Here is a 14,380-nt window from a genome sequence, read left to right on the forward strand (position 1 = left end):
CTGTGATTGGTCAGCTTGGTAGCAGTGATGAATGTGAGCGGTGCTGAGATCCGTGAGCCCGATGGAGCGATTGTTTACAAGTGTTGAGTCCCATGAAGGAGCTCAAGATGAACTTTTGTTTTGTGTTTATCTTATGATTAAAGTTGCTGCACGTTCGCCGGTTCCCACCTCAGAATGTGCAAGTTTTAGCTACTTGTACATTAAGGTAGCGTTCATAAGAAACAAAACACCCGCAAGGAAACTCGACACAGAGGAACATAAAAACCTACTGCCAGCTAGCGTTTCGTAAGTGTTATTGCAGAGCAACACAAACAGCATGCAGAAGTGTAAATGCACCGCTACACGCAAGGCATGCACCTTGGGTCACGCTGATCACTCGACACAGAAATATATATCAGTGCTATCAGTGCAGGTCTTGTTTCTAACCTGCTTTTGAGGGAGGCAGTCTGATTGAATATGATACGATTCTGTCTGTAAAATTTATCTGTTCGTTCTCATCATCGGCCATCTGAAAACATTCTGCACAGGAGGGTGCTGATGGTGATTCTAATGGACAGTAATCCTCCATGACCGAATGCAAACTGGCATTCAAATCTTTCACCATTTTGTTAGCAATGCCCATCTTCTAATGACCCAATCGGTTCCCAGAGGACAAACTCATGCACCGCACTATACATTTTTTCTCATTTCAGAAACCGTTTTTCATTTTCATGAAAGGGGGAAAAAGGGCAATCTTAACTTTGATGCTAAATGTTGAAATCTACTAATTTTGTTACAGAGAGTGCTGCTGTTCAGGAACATAGTGACAAAAGAGAAGGAGAGTCTAGGATTGGTGGAAACAAGCTCCGCCTCTCCTCATGTGACCCATATAACGATTCGTCGTTCACGTATGTTAGAGGTAATGGGTCATGGGTTTAATTTATTGCTTTATTCAAATACAATTTTAGTTGCTTTGAGGAAAACTGTGTGGAAAGAGCATAAATGGAATCGTAAAATAGTAATGATGTCTTTCTGTCTTTTGCTTGTCACAGGATGGTTATGATCAGCTGCGGCGTCTACCTGTCAACTCCATTAAGGGAGTGATCCGTGTCAAGTTTGTCAATGATTTAGGAGTGGATGAGGCTGGAATTGACCAGGATGGTGTATTTAAAGAATTCTTAGAGGAGATCATCAAAAAGGTTTTCAACCCAGCGCTCAATCTGTTCAAGGTATACACTACTCCCTCTTACTCCAAAAGGCTGGCAAAGAATGATTCCAAGACCTGGCTTCAGGGTTTCCGTCGGTGTTAAATTAAGGTCTTGAAAAGTTCTTAAATCAGAGCAGCAAGTCTCATTTGATCATTGTATTCATTTCAGTGAGGTATTGTTTACTTACTGTTGAAGTCAGATTTATTAGCCCCCTTTTTTTCACTTTTTAAATATTTGCCAATTGATGTTTACCAGAGCAAGGAAATTTTCACAGTATATCTGATAATATTTTGTCTTCTGGAGAAAGTCTTATTTGTTTTATTTCGCTTTTTGTTTTATTTTGTTTTATAAAAGCAGTTTTTAATTTTTTAAAAAATATTTTAAGGTCAAAATTATTAGCCCCTTAAAGCAATTTTTTTTCTTGATAGTCTACAGAACAAACCATCGTTATACAACAACCTGCCTAGTTAACCTAATTAACCTAGTTAAGCCTTTAAATGTCACTTTAAGCTGTATAGAAGTGTCTTGAAAAATATCTAGTCAAATATTATTTCTGTCATCATGGCGAAGATAAAATAAATCTCTCCGTTAAACAGAAATTGGAGAAAAAATAAACAGGGGTGCTAATAATTCTGACTTCAACTGTATGTAACATCATATTGTGAAGAGCAGGCGTTATTTCTACAATGAATATCATCATGGTTATCATTGGCACCATTTATTATCATTCACTGTGTTTACATAATTCAGGACTTCATTCAAGGATGTCATTGTACCTATTAAATACAGATTTATTATTTTATTTATTTTATTTTATTATATTAAGTCTGTGGCATGCACTGTGTATATAAAACAATGATAATGTGTAGTCCTACAATTCGTGCGTCACATGAGTCAGATAACTGCTACCAATATACAAGATATTTATGACTCGCTTTTGACTTCCACTGAAGCAGTTAGTGTCGCCAACTAGCTGTAGTATGTGGAGCTGTCCTGAGACTGCTGCAATTTTTATTTATATTCATTTAACATTACTTTAAGAAAGTTTTGCAAGTATAAATGTGTTAGATTAAGCAAACTTTAGGTGACAAAAAATTTAAATTGTGAGGCCAAGTATCAAATATTCATATCAAGATGGTTATATTATATATATCATCATAATGATTATCCACATTTCCTCCGGAGTTTCATGTATTTTCGGGTGATTCATTTATAATTTGGTCGACTTTAACTGCAGTTTGGCACTTTCACTTTCATTAAGGAAAATTTCATGCATGCCCCCTTGAAAAAACGAGATATTGGATGCTCGTATGAACTGCTGGAAGAGTGTTGTTTTAATGGAATTTGATACCACATGCCGTATGGGGAAATAAACATCTGCATCACGCGATGCAGGTGTCTGTGGTCCTTCACTGTCTCGGTAGGTGCAGAGAATAGTGTCAAGCAGCCGTGTGTGTATAGACTATCCTGTCGCGAAATACAGCAAAAATCCTACATGATGGTAATAGTTTGATTAAGATGTTTACATGTCTGTACTGCACTTCAATAGTGCGACTAAAATTATCTTACTCCACATGTCTTAATCCGATCTTAATCATATTAAATCAGATTATTGCTGTCCATGGAAACGTTCTCACTGAGGCATAGAGACTTACATTGGGTCTGATCAGAATGTAAAAGTTATTTCGCTGCTCAAGTGGTTGATTCAGGGTTATTCAAGCCTTAACATATTTGATGCAAATTTTGTTAAGAAGCAAGTTAGATTATTTGTATTTTTGCTTTAAATTGTTGCTATAATACAACTCTTCATTTGCTACATATAAACATCATATGCAGTTCTCAACACATTGCTGTTGTTTTCTCTTCAAAATTGTTTTCCCTTAATCTTTTTTTAGTTAAAAAGCTCTCTAAAAGTCTTTTACCCTCATAAAAACCTGCAGACACCTTGTGGCTTACTTCGCCAATAAACCTACACTACATAGTTTTATTTCTATCTTTCAGACCACCAGTGGGAATGAGAGATTATACCCCTCCCCGACCTCCAGCATCCATGAGAACCACCTTCAGCTGTTTGAATTTGTGGGGAAGATGCTGGGAAAGGCCATGTATGAAGGCATCGTGGTGGACGTGCCATTTGCATCGTTTTTCCTCAGTCAGGTTCTGGGTCACCATCACAGCACCTTCTATAGCTCCATAGATGAGCTGCCCTCGCTCGACTCAGAGTTTTACAAAAACCTCACCTCCATTAAGGTCAGTGATAATCTGACTACTACAGAGAAAGTTTGGAAAAATGCTTGATTTTGATTTATGATTTTAAGATATGAAATGTGCTTGGATTGTACTTTATTCTATAAATATTTTTTCATCCAATGTTATTAAAAAAAGAAAAATATTAATGAAAAATAACTAATTCAGTGCTTCCCACACATAGACTTTACTTGGGCGGGCCGCCCAGGTAAATTAACGACCACCCAAGTATATTTAGTGACACATTTTTTTGTTGTTATTATTATCATCCTTTTACACTTTTTTTGTATCCTCCCAAAATAAACAAACATCCACGAGCGATTCAGTAGTGGAAAATCTTCTCTTCTTTACCCGTTTTATGCTGATCATCCTGTGTGCGCTCCTACAGGTAATCTCACGTGCTCTGCAGACCCATAGAGACCCACACCTTTTTGCATCCGGCCGGGACGCAGTTAGTTTTCTAAAGCCTAGTTCACACTAAAGGATTTTAAGCCTGATTTGAGCCCGATTTGGAAGTTAACGAGTTAGCTGACAGATCGGGCTGTGATCAGGAAAAAATCTGCGGGTGCTTGGCAGTCTTTATGTGTGAACTACTGAACAACTCATCAAAGAGGCTCGCTGAAGCATCGCCGACACCTCACAGAGGGAAATTCAATATCTAGCATGCTGAATATTCCAAAGCAGTCGGCCGACTCGACCCCACGTGTGGTCAGATGTAGTGACGAGCTGCAGCCAATGAGAGCATATCAGCATGAGCTGAATGGCCGTGTGCTCAGAAGATCAACAGAAACATCTGTGACTAGCCAGAATGGGCATTGATGCACTCGCTTTATTCTGTGTTAACACAAACACAAGACTAGGTTATATGAACAGTGGAACTAGAATTGTGAAACTATTAGAATTACCATACTGCTCATTCTGACTGTTTTCATATAAGGCACCATATTGTCACGTCATATTTACATTCAAAGCTTCTACTGAGATATTAAAATTAAGCTTTGAATGTCTGTCATCATATTTGATGACACCATTACCCTAAAAATATTATATTTTTTGGTAATACAGCCTATAAATATGTAGTTAAGATACTAGAACACGCAAAGGTCTGGGGCTTGCTTTCATTTTCACTTTTAAACAGGAGCTATTTCGCAGCACAGAATATGCTGTTTTGAAAGATATATCTGAAGTAAATTTCTTTTTTTGCTATCAGAAAATTTTGTTTATGTCAGCAGGAAGTTGCTAGGCAAAAAATGCATGCATATTTAAAGTCACAGCGAAAAGTAGCAGACATGCATGCAGTCATTTTGGCCAATATGGTAATTAAAGGTAGAAATGCTCAGTTCTTTACTGTTTTGTAATAAAAAAAAAACAATGTTAGAAAGAAATACTCAAATATTTAGAAAACGTCAGGGTGTTATAGATATGCTAGTTTTATTTTAAAGTTATTAAGTTACAAAAATTAAAAAGTCTCTGTGTATCTATCCACTTTAACCTTGCAGATGAGCGATTGATCTGCTGATGCATCAGCTGATTGACGATGTTTTTAAATGCTCCCTTTTTCTGATGACTCTTCCCTCAAAATTTTGTTGGCTGTGGTTTGGTAGCTGGACTGAGCTGTTGGCGAACGAGTTGTTGTCAGATCTTGTTGTGACCCACCTCTTATGGATCATTTACGTAGTGTCACGGAGTGTGAACACCACAGCGATTAAAAGACACAAAATCAAGTCATGTAGTGTAAACGGCACAGCGATCTGCCGATGTTTAAAATCCTGTAGTGTGAACTAGGCTTAAATCTACTAAAATGTCTGGGATTTGGTTTTGCTTTAATTTTCTAAACTGTCGTTAATTGTATGCGCACAGCTGTAAGAGAGACATTAAATAAATAATTCTTTAATCTAAAGCACTCTGAAAAACTTTACTAAATACTCTGAGAGGATGAAATTACATTTAAATTGGCTACAGAATATTTGTACCCTATTAGAAATGTGTAATCAACTCATTTGTCTTATTTAAATAATCTAGACGTTTTATTCTTGTAATTAGTATAACTTTTAGAGATATTGTCTGTTTTTATTAATTTTTTCTGTCGTTTATTTCTCATATGCTGTATATTTTATTAATTTGATGTTGATATATTACATATTTTATACATCTAAAGTGCTTTGGCAATACTGTACAAAATGTCATGCCAGTAATGTAACCTAAACTTGAACGAGAGATAGAGAGAAGCAGCTTTTACCTGTCAGTGGGTGGTCATGGCTCATGAATAGCATAAAAGTAAAACTAATAGTGGATTTTTTTTTACAGTCTTAAAAATCTAATTTTGTTTTATTTGTCACATATAGTTAACTATTTATGTGCGGTGGGTAAAAGGTGTGTTTCTATCCGGCTACCACCGTAAGTATATTTCAAACCTGTGGGAAGCACTGCAATTATTATCAAGATCATGAATTATTGTGTGTAATGAGTATTATTAAAATTCTATGTTGTGAGGTCTAAAACTTGTTTCATATTAAACCCACCTAGTGAGTTATTCATTAAAGTTTTGCCAGAGAAAGTTTTAGAATTTGTATCATATATTGTTAATGTAACGTGTTTGTTTGTTTGTTTGTTTGCGGATGTTTATTATATTTATTTTTATTGTACTTGTGTTTTCTTAATTGTTTTGCCATGAGAATTGCCTTAAAATATACAAAACAATTTTCATTTTGTATTAAATGAACCATTTGGCTAATTATATCTGTAGAAAATGATGGAAGTAAGTCATTCTGTGAAGATTTGCTTATCTTTTGGCTTAATGCTTTTAATATTCTTAATAGTTTATGACTAAATAATCACTTTATAAGCATTTCTTCTTTGCTTTCTCAAATATAGAAAAGTTTTATTATATTATCATTAAAAATGAGTTTGTGTTGTACTCTCCTGCTGTTAAATTACATTTTTTTTTCCGCCAGTGAGTGCAGTGCATTGTTTTATTATATTTTTTTCAGCGTTATGATGGGGATGTCAGTGACCTTGGTCTCACTTTATCTTATGATGAAGAGGTTATGGGGCAGGTAAGCAACTTTTGAGTCTGCCAAATCTGTTTCTTGCTTGTTTTTGTGTCCTCTTTCTCTCATATACGCACACCTTTGCTTCCTTTTGTCTTTTCACAGCTAGTCTGTCATGAGCTCATTCCTGGTGGAAAGACTATGCCTGTCACTAATGAAAACAAGTGAGTTCATTTTGTCTCTTAGGTCAAGTGTAAATAAAATTTCCATGCCAGTGCTGCCCTCCTATTCACACTCAGTGCAATAAGAAGAAATGACCCGATGAAAAAACTAATTAGTTTTGGATGCCGAGCGGTTCAAAAAGCAATTATGGATTTGCAACCACAGACAAAACCTGTTGTTTTCACAAATGGATTACCTTATTCTGCAACTAATAGGTCTGAACAGAAGGTTCATGTTTTTTCTTTATGTAAAAAAAAAGTCAGCCTGGTTTAGCTTTTCTCTTTTTTATTTGTGTGTGTGTGTGTGTGTGTGTGTGTGTGTGTGTGTGTTAATCGTTATCCATCATTCTATCCTCCAGGATCAGCTATATCCACCTGATGGCCCATTTCCGCATGCACACTCAGATCAAGGAGCAGACGGCTGCATTCATCAGGGGCTTTCGCAGCATCATCAACCCAGAGTGGCTGCACATGTTTTCTACCCCGGAGGTCCAGAGGCTCATCTCGGGAGACAACGCTGAGATAGATCTGGATGATCTTAAGTGAGACAATAATTTTTAATAGGGCTGTGTGATATTAACCAAAATATCCTCTCAGTATTTTTAACCATTTTTCGCTAACAGTAATCAAATTTGAGCTGGTGGGTTGGAATACATTTTGGTCTCCACTAGTTCTTAATACTAGTATTTTATTGGTTTTGCATTGTATACTTTTAAACTATAAACTGGATAAGTTGTGCAATGGATTAAACTTGAATTGCTCTATTAGAAAAGTTGAAAGTAATCTCATTCATCACAGATTCTGTGGACAGATACACCTTGTTATTCCTGATGGCCTAATGTCATCAGTCTGGGCTATCACATGGTCAGATATTCACCACACAAGTATTTTGTCTTAAAGAACCTAGGATAATGGTATTATTGTGATATTTCTAGAATTTTTATGTTATAATAGAGTGTGTCTAAATAGCACTCAGGTGAAAAAAATGTTGCTGTTTTATAATGTTTTAAATGCAGAACCATGTAATAATAATAATAATAATAATAATATTTATTATTATTATTATTATTATTATGATAATAATTCCATACATTTATATATTGCTTTTCTGGACACTCAAAGCGCTTCACACATGTTTGGGGGGAATCTCCTCATCCACCACCGGTGTGCAGCATCCACCTGGATGACATGACGGCAGCCGTATTGTGCCAGATCGCACACCACACACCAGCTGGTTGGTGGAGAAGAGACAGAGGAATGAAGCCAATTATGATAGGGGGAAGGTTAGGAGGCCTACTTTTTTTTTCAAAGGACATCCTGGGATTTTTAATCACCACAAAGAGTCTGGAACTTGGTTTAATGCTCAATGAGCAGTATAGAGTCCCCGTCAATATACTGGGGCGTTAGGACCTACACAGACCGCAGGTTGAGCGCCCCCTGCTGGTCTCAATAACACCACTCACAGCAGCAACCTAGCTTTCTCATGTGGTCTCCTATCCAGGACCTGACCAGGCGCAGCCCTGCTTGGCTTCAGTGGGTGACAATGTGAGTGTTTCAGAGAGCTAGCTTCTGGCAATTATGTAATACTAGCACTTTCTATGCTGGAATGATATTATTGTATGTGTAGTGTTAACAAAACATTTTTTTAGCTTTTTATATTTATATTTTATAACTCCTCACTGTTACAACAAAGACAGCTATGTGATGTTTTTGGTCTTTGGCCTTGTAATTAACTAACTTTATGTGTCACAAGGGTTAGTTCACCCAAAACTAAATTCTGTCATTATTTTCTCAGCCTCAACACTTGTTTCAAACCTTTTTGCTTTTCTTTATGCTGTTGCACACAAAAGAAGATATTTTGAAGAATGCTGGAAACCCTCTATAGTATTTTCTTTTTCCTACTATAGAGGTCAAGGCTTACTGGTTTTTAGCTTTCTTCAAACTATATTTATTGTATGTTTAACAAAATTTAGAAACTCTTAAAAGGTCTTTAAACCACTTGACAGTGTGTACATTTAGAATTTTGGGGTAGTTCACCACATTCATATCTGCTTTCCCCACGGTCAGCAGAGAAATCATAAAAGATAGTTCTTATAATCACATGCTGTGAAGAACAGTCCTAAAAAGATTATTCATAATAGTGCCTGTGAATTAGATTTTTTCATTTTTTTCCCTGTCTCTCTCTCTCTTTCAGAAAGCACACTGTGTACTATGGAGGTTTCCATAGCAGCCACAGAGTCATTCTTTGGCTGTGGGACATCCTCTCTAGTGACTTCACCCCTGATGAGAGAGCCATGTTCCTGAAGGTAGTATTTATCACATGCTTTTAAGTTTTATCTGAGGTATTTCAAGGTTTATTACTGTTCATTAAGGGGCTGTATTCCATCATAGTTTGTCACCAGCTGCTCAAGACCTCCTCTCCTCGGTTTTGCCTACCTCAAACCTCCTTTTTCCATCCGTTGTGTGGAAGTGTCCGATGATCAGGTTGGTCATTATCTCATCGACTTAAGTGCCATTTACGCAAGTGCATTTTCATTTTAAAACACTTAAGTTTTGTTTTGTTATGTTAGACTTCGCATCCACACTACTCCGCCATCTTTGACCCATGAAAGCAGAGTGTTTTTACAATTCTGAAGACCCTGTTTTAACTTGTAAACGCTGGTATTCATTTCAGTACAGACAAAATCAAATGCAAACTTTTGAAAACGGAGGTCTTGACTTTCCCAATCGCTTTCTAACTAGTCTTCCGGACTGTTGCTTGTTTCCTGATTTGTCAAGCCCCTTTCATGATACCATTACACAACCTGTAGACTGCAATAATGGATGCTGGCATATCATGTGTAGCACGAATAGTCATGCATCGTGTATTTTAGGGTGCTTTAACACCTATAGATTGATTGTTTAGTTCCAAAACAGAATTTTCATACTATAGCAAATTAAGCTTATAAAATTATGAGTATTAGTAATTATAATAACAAGTTAGGTGTGAGCTGTACATGCTTTTCTTAAATAGGATTACTGATGTCATGAACTCAATGAACTCAAGTCCAGCTTTATGGCCCAATGTTCATGTCTGGCGATTTGCACTTGCTTGTTGAATAGTGGTCAAAGAGAAATGTTAACAAATTTATAATCTCAGCATACGTGACAAGTGCAAAAATACAATGCATGCAGTTACAACCGCAACAGCTGTGCATACATGCCAAACACTTCTGTGATGTTGTTTTAAGCAATACATCTAAGGGTTTTAATACCAAGAAGATTGATATACCACCAGTAAATCATCAATAAGCACTATTTAGCACAGACATAGCAGTCTACCTAGGTTGCAAAGAACATGAACATACACACACAAAAAACAGTACATACATTCTAGGATATAGTAAAGACTAGTTCAGAAAGGTCCAGTTCTTTTCATGTGTAAGTGTGAAAGGCTTTGAGGCTCGCCTATCAAGATGGTTTCCGTGGGTGTAAACTCTTATCAAATTCCTGGTGGGGGAGTTTGTGGGTTTTCCGAGATCTGCTTAAAAAGTTTATATGACAATGAAATGTGTTTGATCTTCCTCTATTCGTTACAATACACAACCTCATTTCAATTGTCAAGGGTTGGAAAATATATATCGATTCTATATCAGAAGTCGAGTTAACCAAAATGTTCATTATATTATATATTTTTTTAACAATTCAGTTAGACATCATGCTATTGCGGGTTTCACATATGCCCAAACAAACCAGGCTAAGGGGGCAAACGTGCCAGGTTCCGAATAAACGTCTAGGTGTGGACAGTCTAATGTGGACAGAGATGTTTTTTAAAATACAATAATTCTGGATGAGGAGCGTTTTTATTCTGAAATGACTTTTAAAATGAAAGTGCTCTGGTGTAAACGGCATCTTATTCCATACACTTTTCTGCAAGGATCTTGCTGTTTCATGTTGTTTGATTTTTGGTTTTCAGGACACAGGCGACACTTTAGGTAGCGTTCTGCGGGGCTTCTTCACCATACGTAAGAAAGAGCCTGGCGGTCGTCTCCCAACATCCTCCACTTGTTTCAACCTTCTCAAGCTGCCCAACTACAGCAAGAAGAGCATCCTCAGAGACAAACTCCGCTACGCCATCAGCATGAACACTGGCTTTGAGCTGTCATAACCCACAAAGCACACCATACATCTACAGACATCAGCGAGACAGCCGATGGCCACACAGAGAATGAAGCAGGAGACATTTCATGAACATGGTGTTGCTTCCTCTGCGTTGTGGCCTTCAGTTGAAGCTCCTCGAGGAGAAATATTCCATCAGTGTGTATCGTCTTGTCCGCACAATGGCAAGCGAATTAACTAACTTCTCAAAATAACGAAACAGAGTTGAACAGATCTAGTCAGACTTTTTGAAAGAAGAGTAGTATTTAGTGGCGTCATGTTCTTCATTTTCAGCATTTGAAGCCAAAAGAGCTCCAAAGGCCTTACGCAATCAGTTTCAAACCAGCTCAACGTTGTCAAGTCAGGATCTGTCTACTTCACTTGATGATCAGAGGCAGGCAAACTCCATTCAAAATACTCCAAACCTAAATCAACCTCGGTCTTTATTGGCTTCTAAGCACTGTGTCTGTTCATCAGCGAACACTCCTCAACCTCCTCTTAAAGCTACAGCGTCCGCATCGACGGATGCACTAATGTAGGATCTGCAGAAACAGTTTGGCGTCGTCTCTCAGGTCTCTTGTGTCTCAATCCCCCAGGAAGGGAACAGGAAAGCAATATTAATGCAATGCAAGCCATGCAACTCAAGACACAAAGAAGGCGTTTGCCTGTTTCGATGGCAAATCCTTTCAAATCCCTAAGGCACTACATGTCTGCTGAACCTGAGGACCGAATTGAGAGGAAACCCAGCTCTGTTGATCGACTTCAGCCAAGCAAAGTTAGCAGTATGTCAAATGAGATGTTCCTTGCACCTCTCCGTTCCTGCTTTCTCATCGTATAAACACTACAGGGTGCACCCAGAATGCATCACCGGCCTAATATCATTTAGTTTTGCTCATTGTGTTTTATTTGTTATACTTCTGATGCTTTTCAGCTCTCCAAACTAACGTAGACACTGAAATAACCCATTTCTTTACGATTAAAAAAACAGATTAACCACTAAAAAGATGTTTACTTCAACCTGGAGTTAACCGATCAAACTGCTCACTTTGTCATCATCCACTAACTAATTATTATGGTGTATACTACTGGAATTAAGCCATACAGTGAAGACGACTAGCTTGTAGGCATTAACTTTTGTTTTTCTTTATGGAGTTGGTGACTGGTGAAAGGTCATTGGGTTGTTTTAAAGTAGGCAAAAAACAAAATCTCCTTCACATGATGTCACTGGATGATTGAAATGACTTTCTGAGTGCGTCACACAGGTCAGTCTGCTGTTGTTTTGTCATTTAAAAAAAAGACTACGGTCAGACTTTCACACACCAAGTCTAAGGCTTTCGGAAATATGTTTTGCAAAAGAAAGCAGAGTCTGTTTTCAGGTCAAATAAAATGTCAATTAAAAAAACAAACAAGAAAATTTGGTAACACTTTATAATAAATACACACTAAGCATTAACTCTACATTGGTAGACGTTAGTAAGCAGTTTATATATACAGCTACACATGCTCTATTCACATGCTCTATAATGTGCTTAATGATTGTACTTTTGTACTCTGTCAATGATTATTTTTTCACATAAATGCTTTATTTACTCAAATTCATCCAATTTTGTGACCTCATCTAAAGTGAGGGCTATTTATGCTTTATAAATCCCTTATAAATGACAATTAAAGGCTCAGTTCTATTCTAAACACACACACACACACACACACACACACACACACACACACACACACACACACACACGTATGTATGTGTGTGTGTGTATGTGTATATATGTATATGTGTATATATGTATATGTGTGTGTGTGTGTGTGTGTCAAGAATACAGCATTTGTAATGGCTGTTATAAACTGCTTACTAACGTTTATTAATGTAGAGTTAATGCTTAACAGATAATGATCTCACTATATGCTAATGCTTAATAAATGATTCATAGTGTGTAGTTATAAAGTGTTACCAAAATGTTTTATTTGTGATTATTTTACTAAATCAAAATATTAAATATAGTTAAATGTGAATTATTATTATTTATATTACGTTTGAAATTATAATTTGGTTCAGTATATTAGTAGTGTTTGTTGTACTAAATATAGTTAAACAACTATAAATAAACCCATACTCCAATGATGTAGTGTTTTTTAAAGGGATAGTTCACACAAACATGAAAATGTACTCCCTATTTACTCATCTTCAAGTGTTTCCAACCCTTTATGCATTTCTTTTTTTCTGTGTAAGACAAAAGACGATGTTTTGAAGAAAGCTGAAAACCGGTAACCATTAACACCCATAAAAGCAAAAGCAAATACTATGGAAGTCAATGGTTACAGGTTTTTATCTTTCATTATATTATCTTCTAACAGAATAAATTGAAACGAATAAAGGGTTAAAACAAGTCAGTTAACTATGGCAGAACTTGAATTACTCTTTAATTGATTTATTTAGTTGTAATTTTCCATATGTTATTTTGGCATATACATCTTGTATTTGTTTTGCATATTAATCCTAAACCAGACTTTGTTTTTCTATTGCAAAACATAATTTCGTATCATTGATTTTTTTTTTTCCTTTAGAGTGAATTATGGCGTGGTAATTTTTTCCTCCGCTTCAGTTTCAGGTCTCTAAAAGGCCGTAAATGGCTGTAGTTATTCCACAATATTTATTGTATGCAAACATTTATCCCATCGTATGCAGTATATGCAAACTTATAGTTATACATTATCCGTCTGCCCCCTCTCTCTCTCAGTTCTCACAGCATGGAAGTATTTTAAGATGCTTAGAAACCTTTGTAGATGAAATGGCTTTTTTTTCTGTATGCATTGCTGTTAATGTTAAGTTATAAACGTATTGACCTAATGCACAAGGGCTTAGGCTCTGTCCCATAGCAGAGTTTGGTATTTAAATGAACTGACATTAACATGATGTTCCCTTTGAAAGATGTTCAAGTGCTCGTGGATGAGAAACGTGTTTGACATTATGATGTAAATGCAAAAATATTAACGAAAAGAGACTTTATGGACCGTACGGTGAATCGATTCACCGGGATTTCTTGATGTCACAGAATCTTGCTCTCTTTCTCTCCGATAGGGATGCAGCAACCTTTAAAACTGTCTGGTCTCTATTCATTTTGCCTGATGAAGAAGTGTCTTTTGAATTTGGTTGCACTACATGAACTGCAGGTTGTTCTATACACAGTATGTTACAAAAGCAATGGCATTGTAAAGTTATTCACGTGTACAGTAAAATTTCCTCTGTAAAATGTCAACTTAATTGTCGGTCAATCATGTTAAACATTTGAATATCCAAATCTAAAAACATTACTAAACAACAGAATGTTCACTGTCATTTATTATTATATATTATTAGATTTCTGTGGTTTATTAAAAGGAGACTTAACCCAAAACTGAAAATTATTGCTATAATGTAGATAATCAAAATATTTTTGGTCCCCTTTAATTTAAATATGTATTTTTTTATGTACTGTTGAAGTAAATGGGGACCAGCAATTGAAGTGCATTTGTATTTCATGATGGTGGTTTTCTTTATTTATAGGATTTGTGGTGTGTGTTGTAAGAACAATATGCCATGAAACTGTAAAAC

The 14,380-nt window shown here is 36.4% G+C and overlaps 1 protein-coding gene across 1 annotated transcript in view; it reads left to right on the plus strand.

Annotated features, from left to right (window-relative positions):
* The window catches only part of ube3b (ubiquitin protein ligase E3B), a 31,726-nt gene extending 17,556 nt beyond the window's left edge, over nt 1-14,170 (plus strand). The window contains exons 19-27 of the mRNA XM_056457512.1: nt 779-898; nt 1,032-1,208; nt 3,189-3,437; nt 6,425-6,490; nt 6,590-6,648; nt 7,005-7,187; nt 8,840-8,951; nt 9,037-9,129; nt 10,601-14,170. Of these exons, the coding sequence (XP_056313487.1) occupies nt 779-898; nt 1,032-1,208; nt 3,189-3,437; nt 6,425-6,490; nt 6,590-6,648; nt 7,005-7,187; nt 8,840-8,951; nt 9,037-9,129; nt 10,601-10,792 (1,251 nt within the window). The 3' untranslated portion in view covers nt 10,793-14,170. The remainder of the gene's footprint in view (nt 1-778; nt 899-1,031; nt 1,209-3,188; nt 3,438-6,424; nt 6,491-6,589; nt 6,649-7,004; nt 7,188-8,839; nt 8,952-9,036; nt 9,130-10,600) is intronic.
* Nucleotides 14,171-14,380: the final 210 nt, after the last annotated feature.

Source organism: Danio aesculapii, chromosome 5 (assembly GCF_903798145.1).
Source record: "Danio aesculapii chromosome 5, fDanAes4.1, whole genome shotgun sequence".
Lineage (NCBI taxonomy): Eukaryota > Metazoa > Chordata > Actinopteri > Cypriniformes > Danionidae > Danio > Danio aesculapii.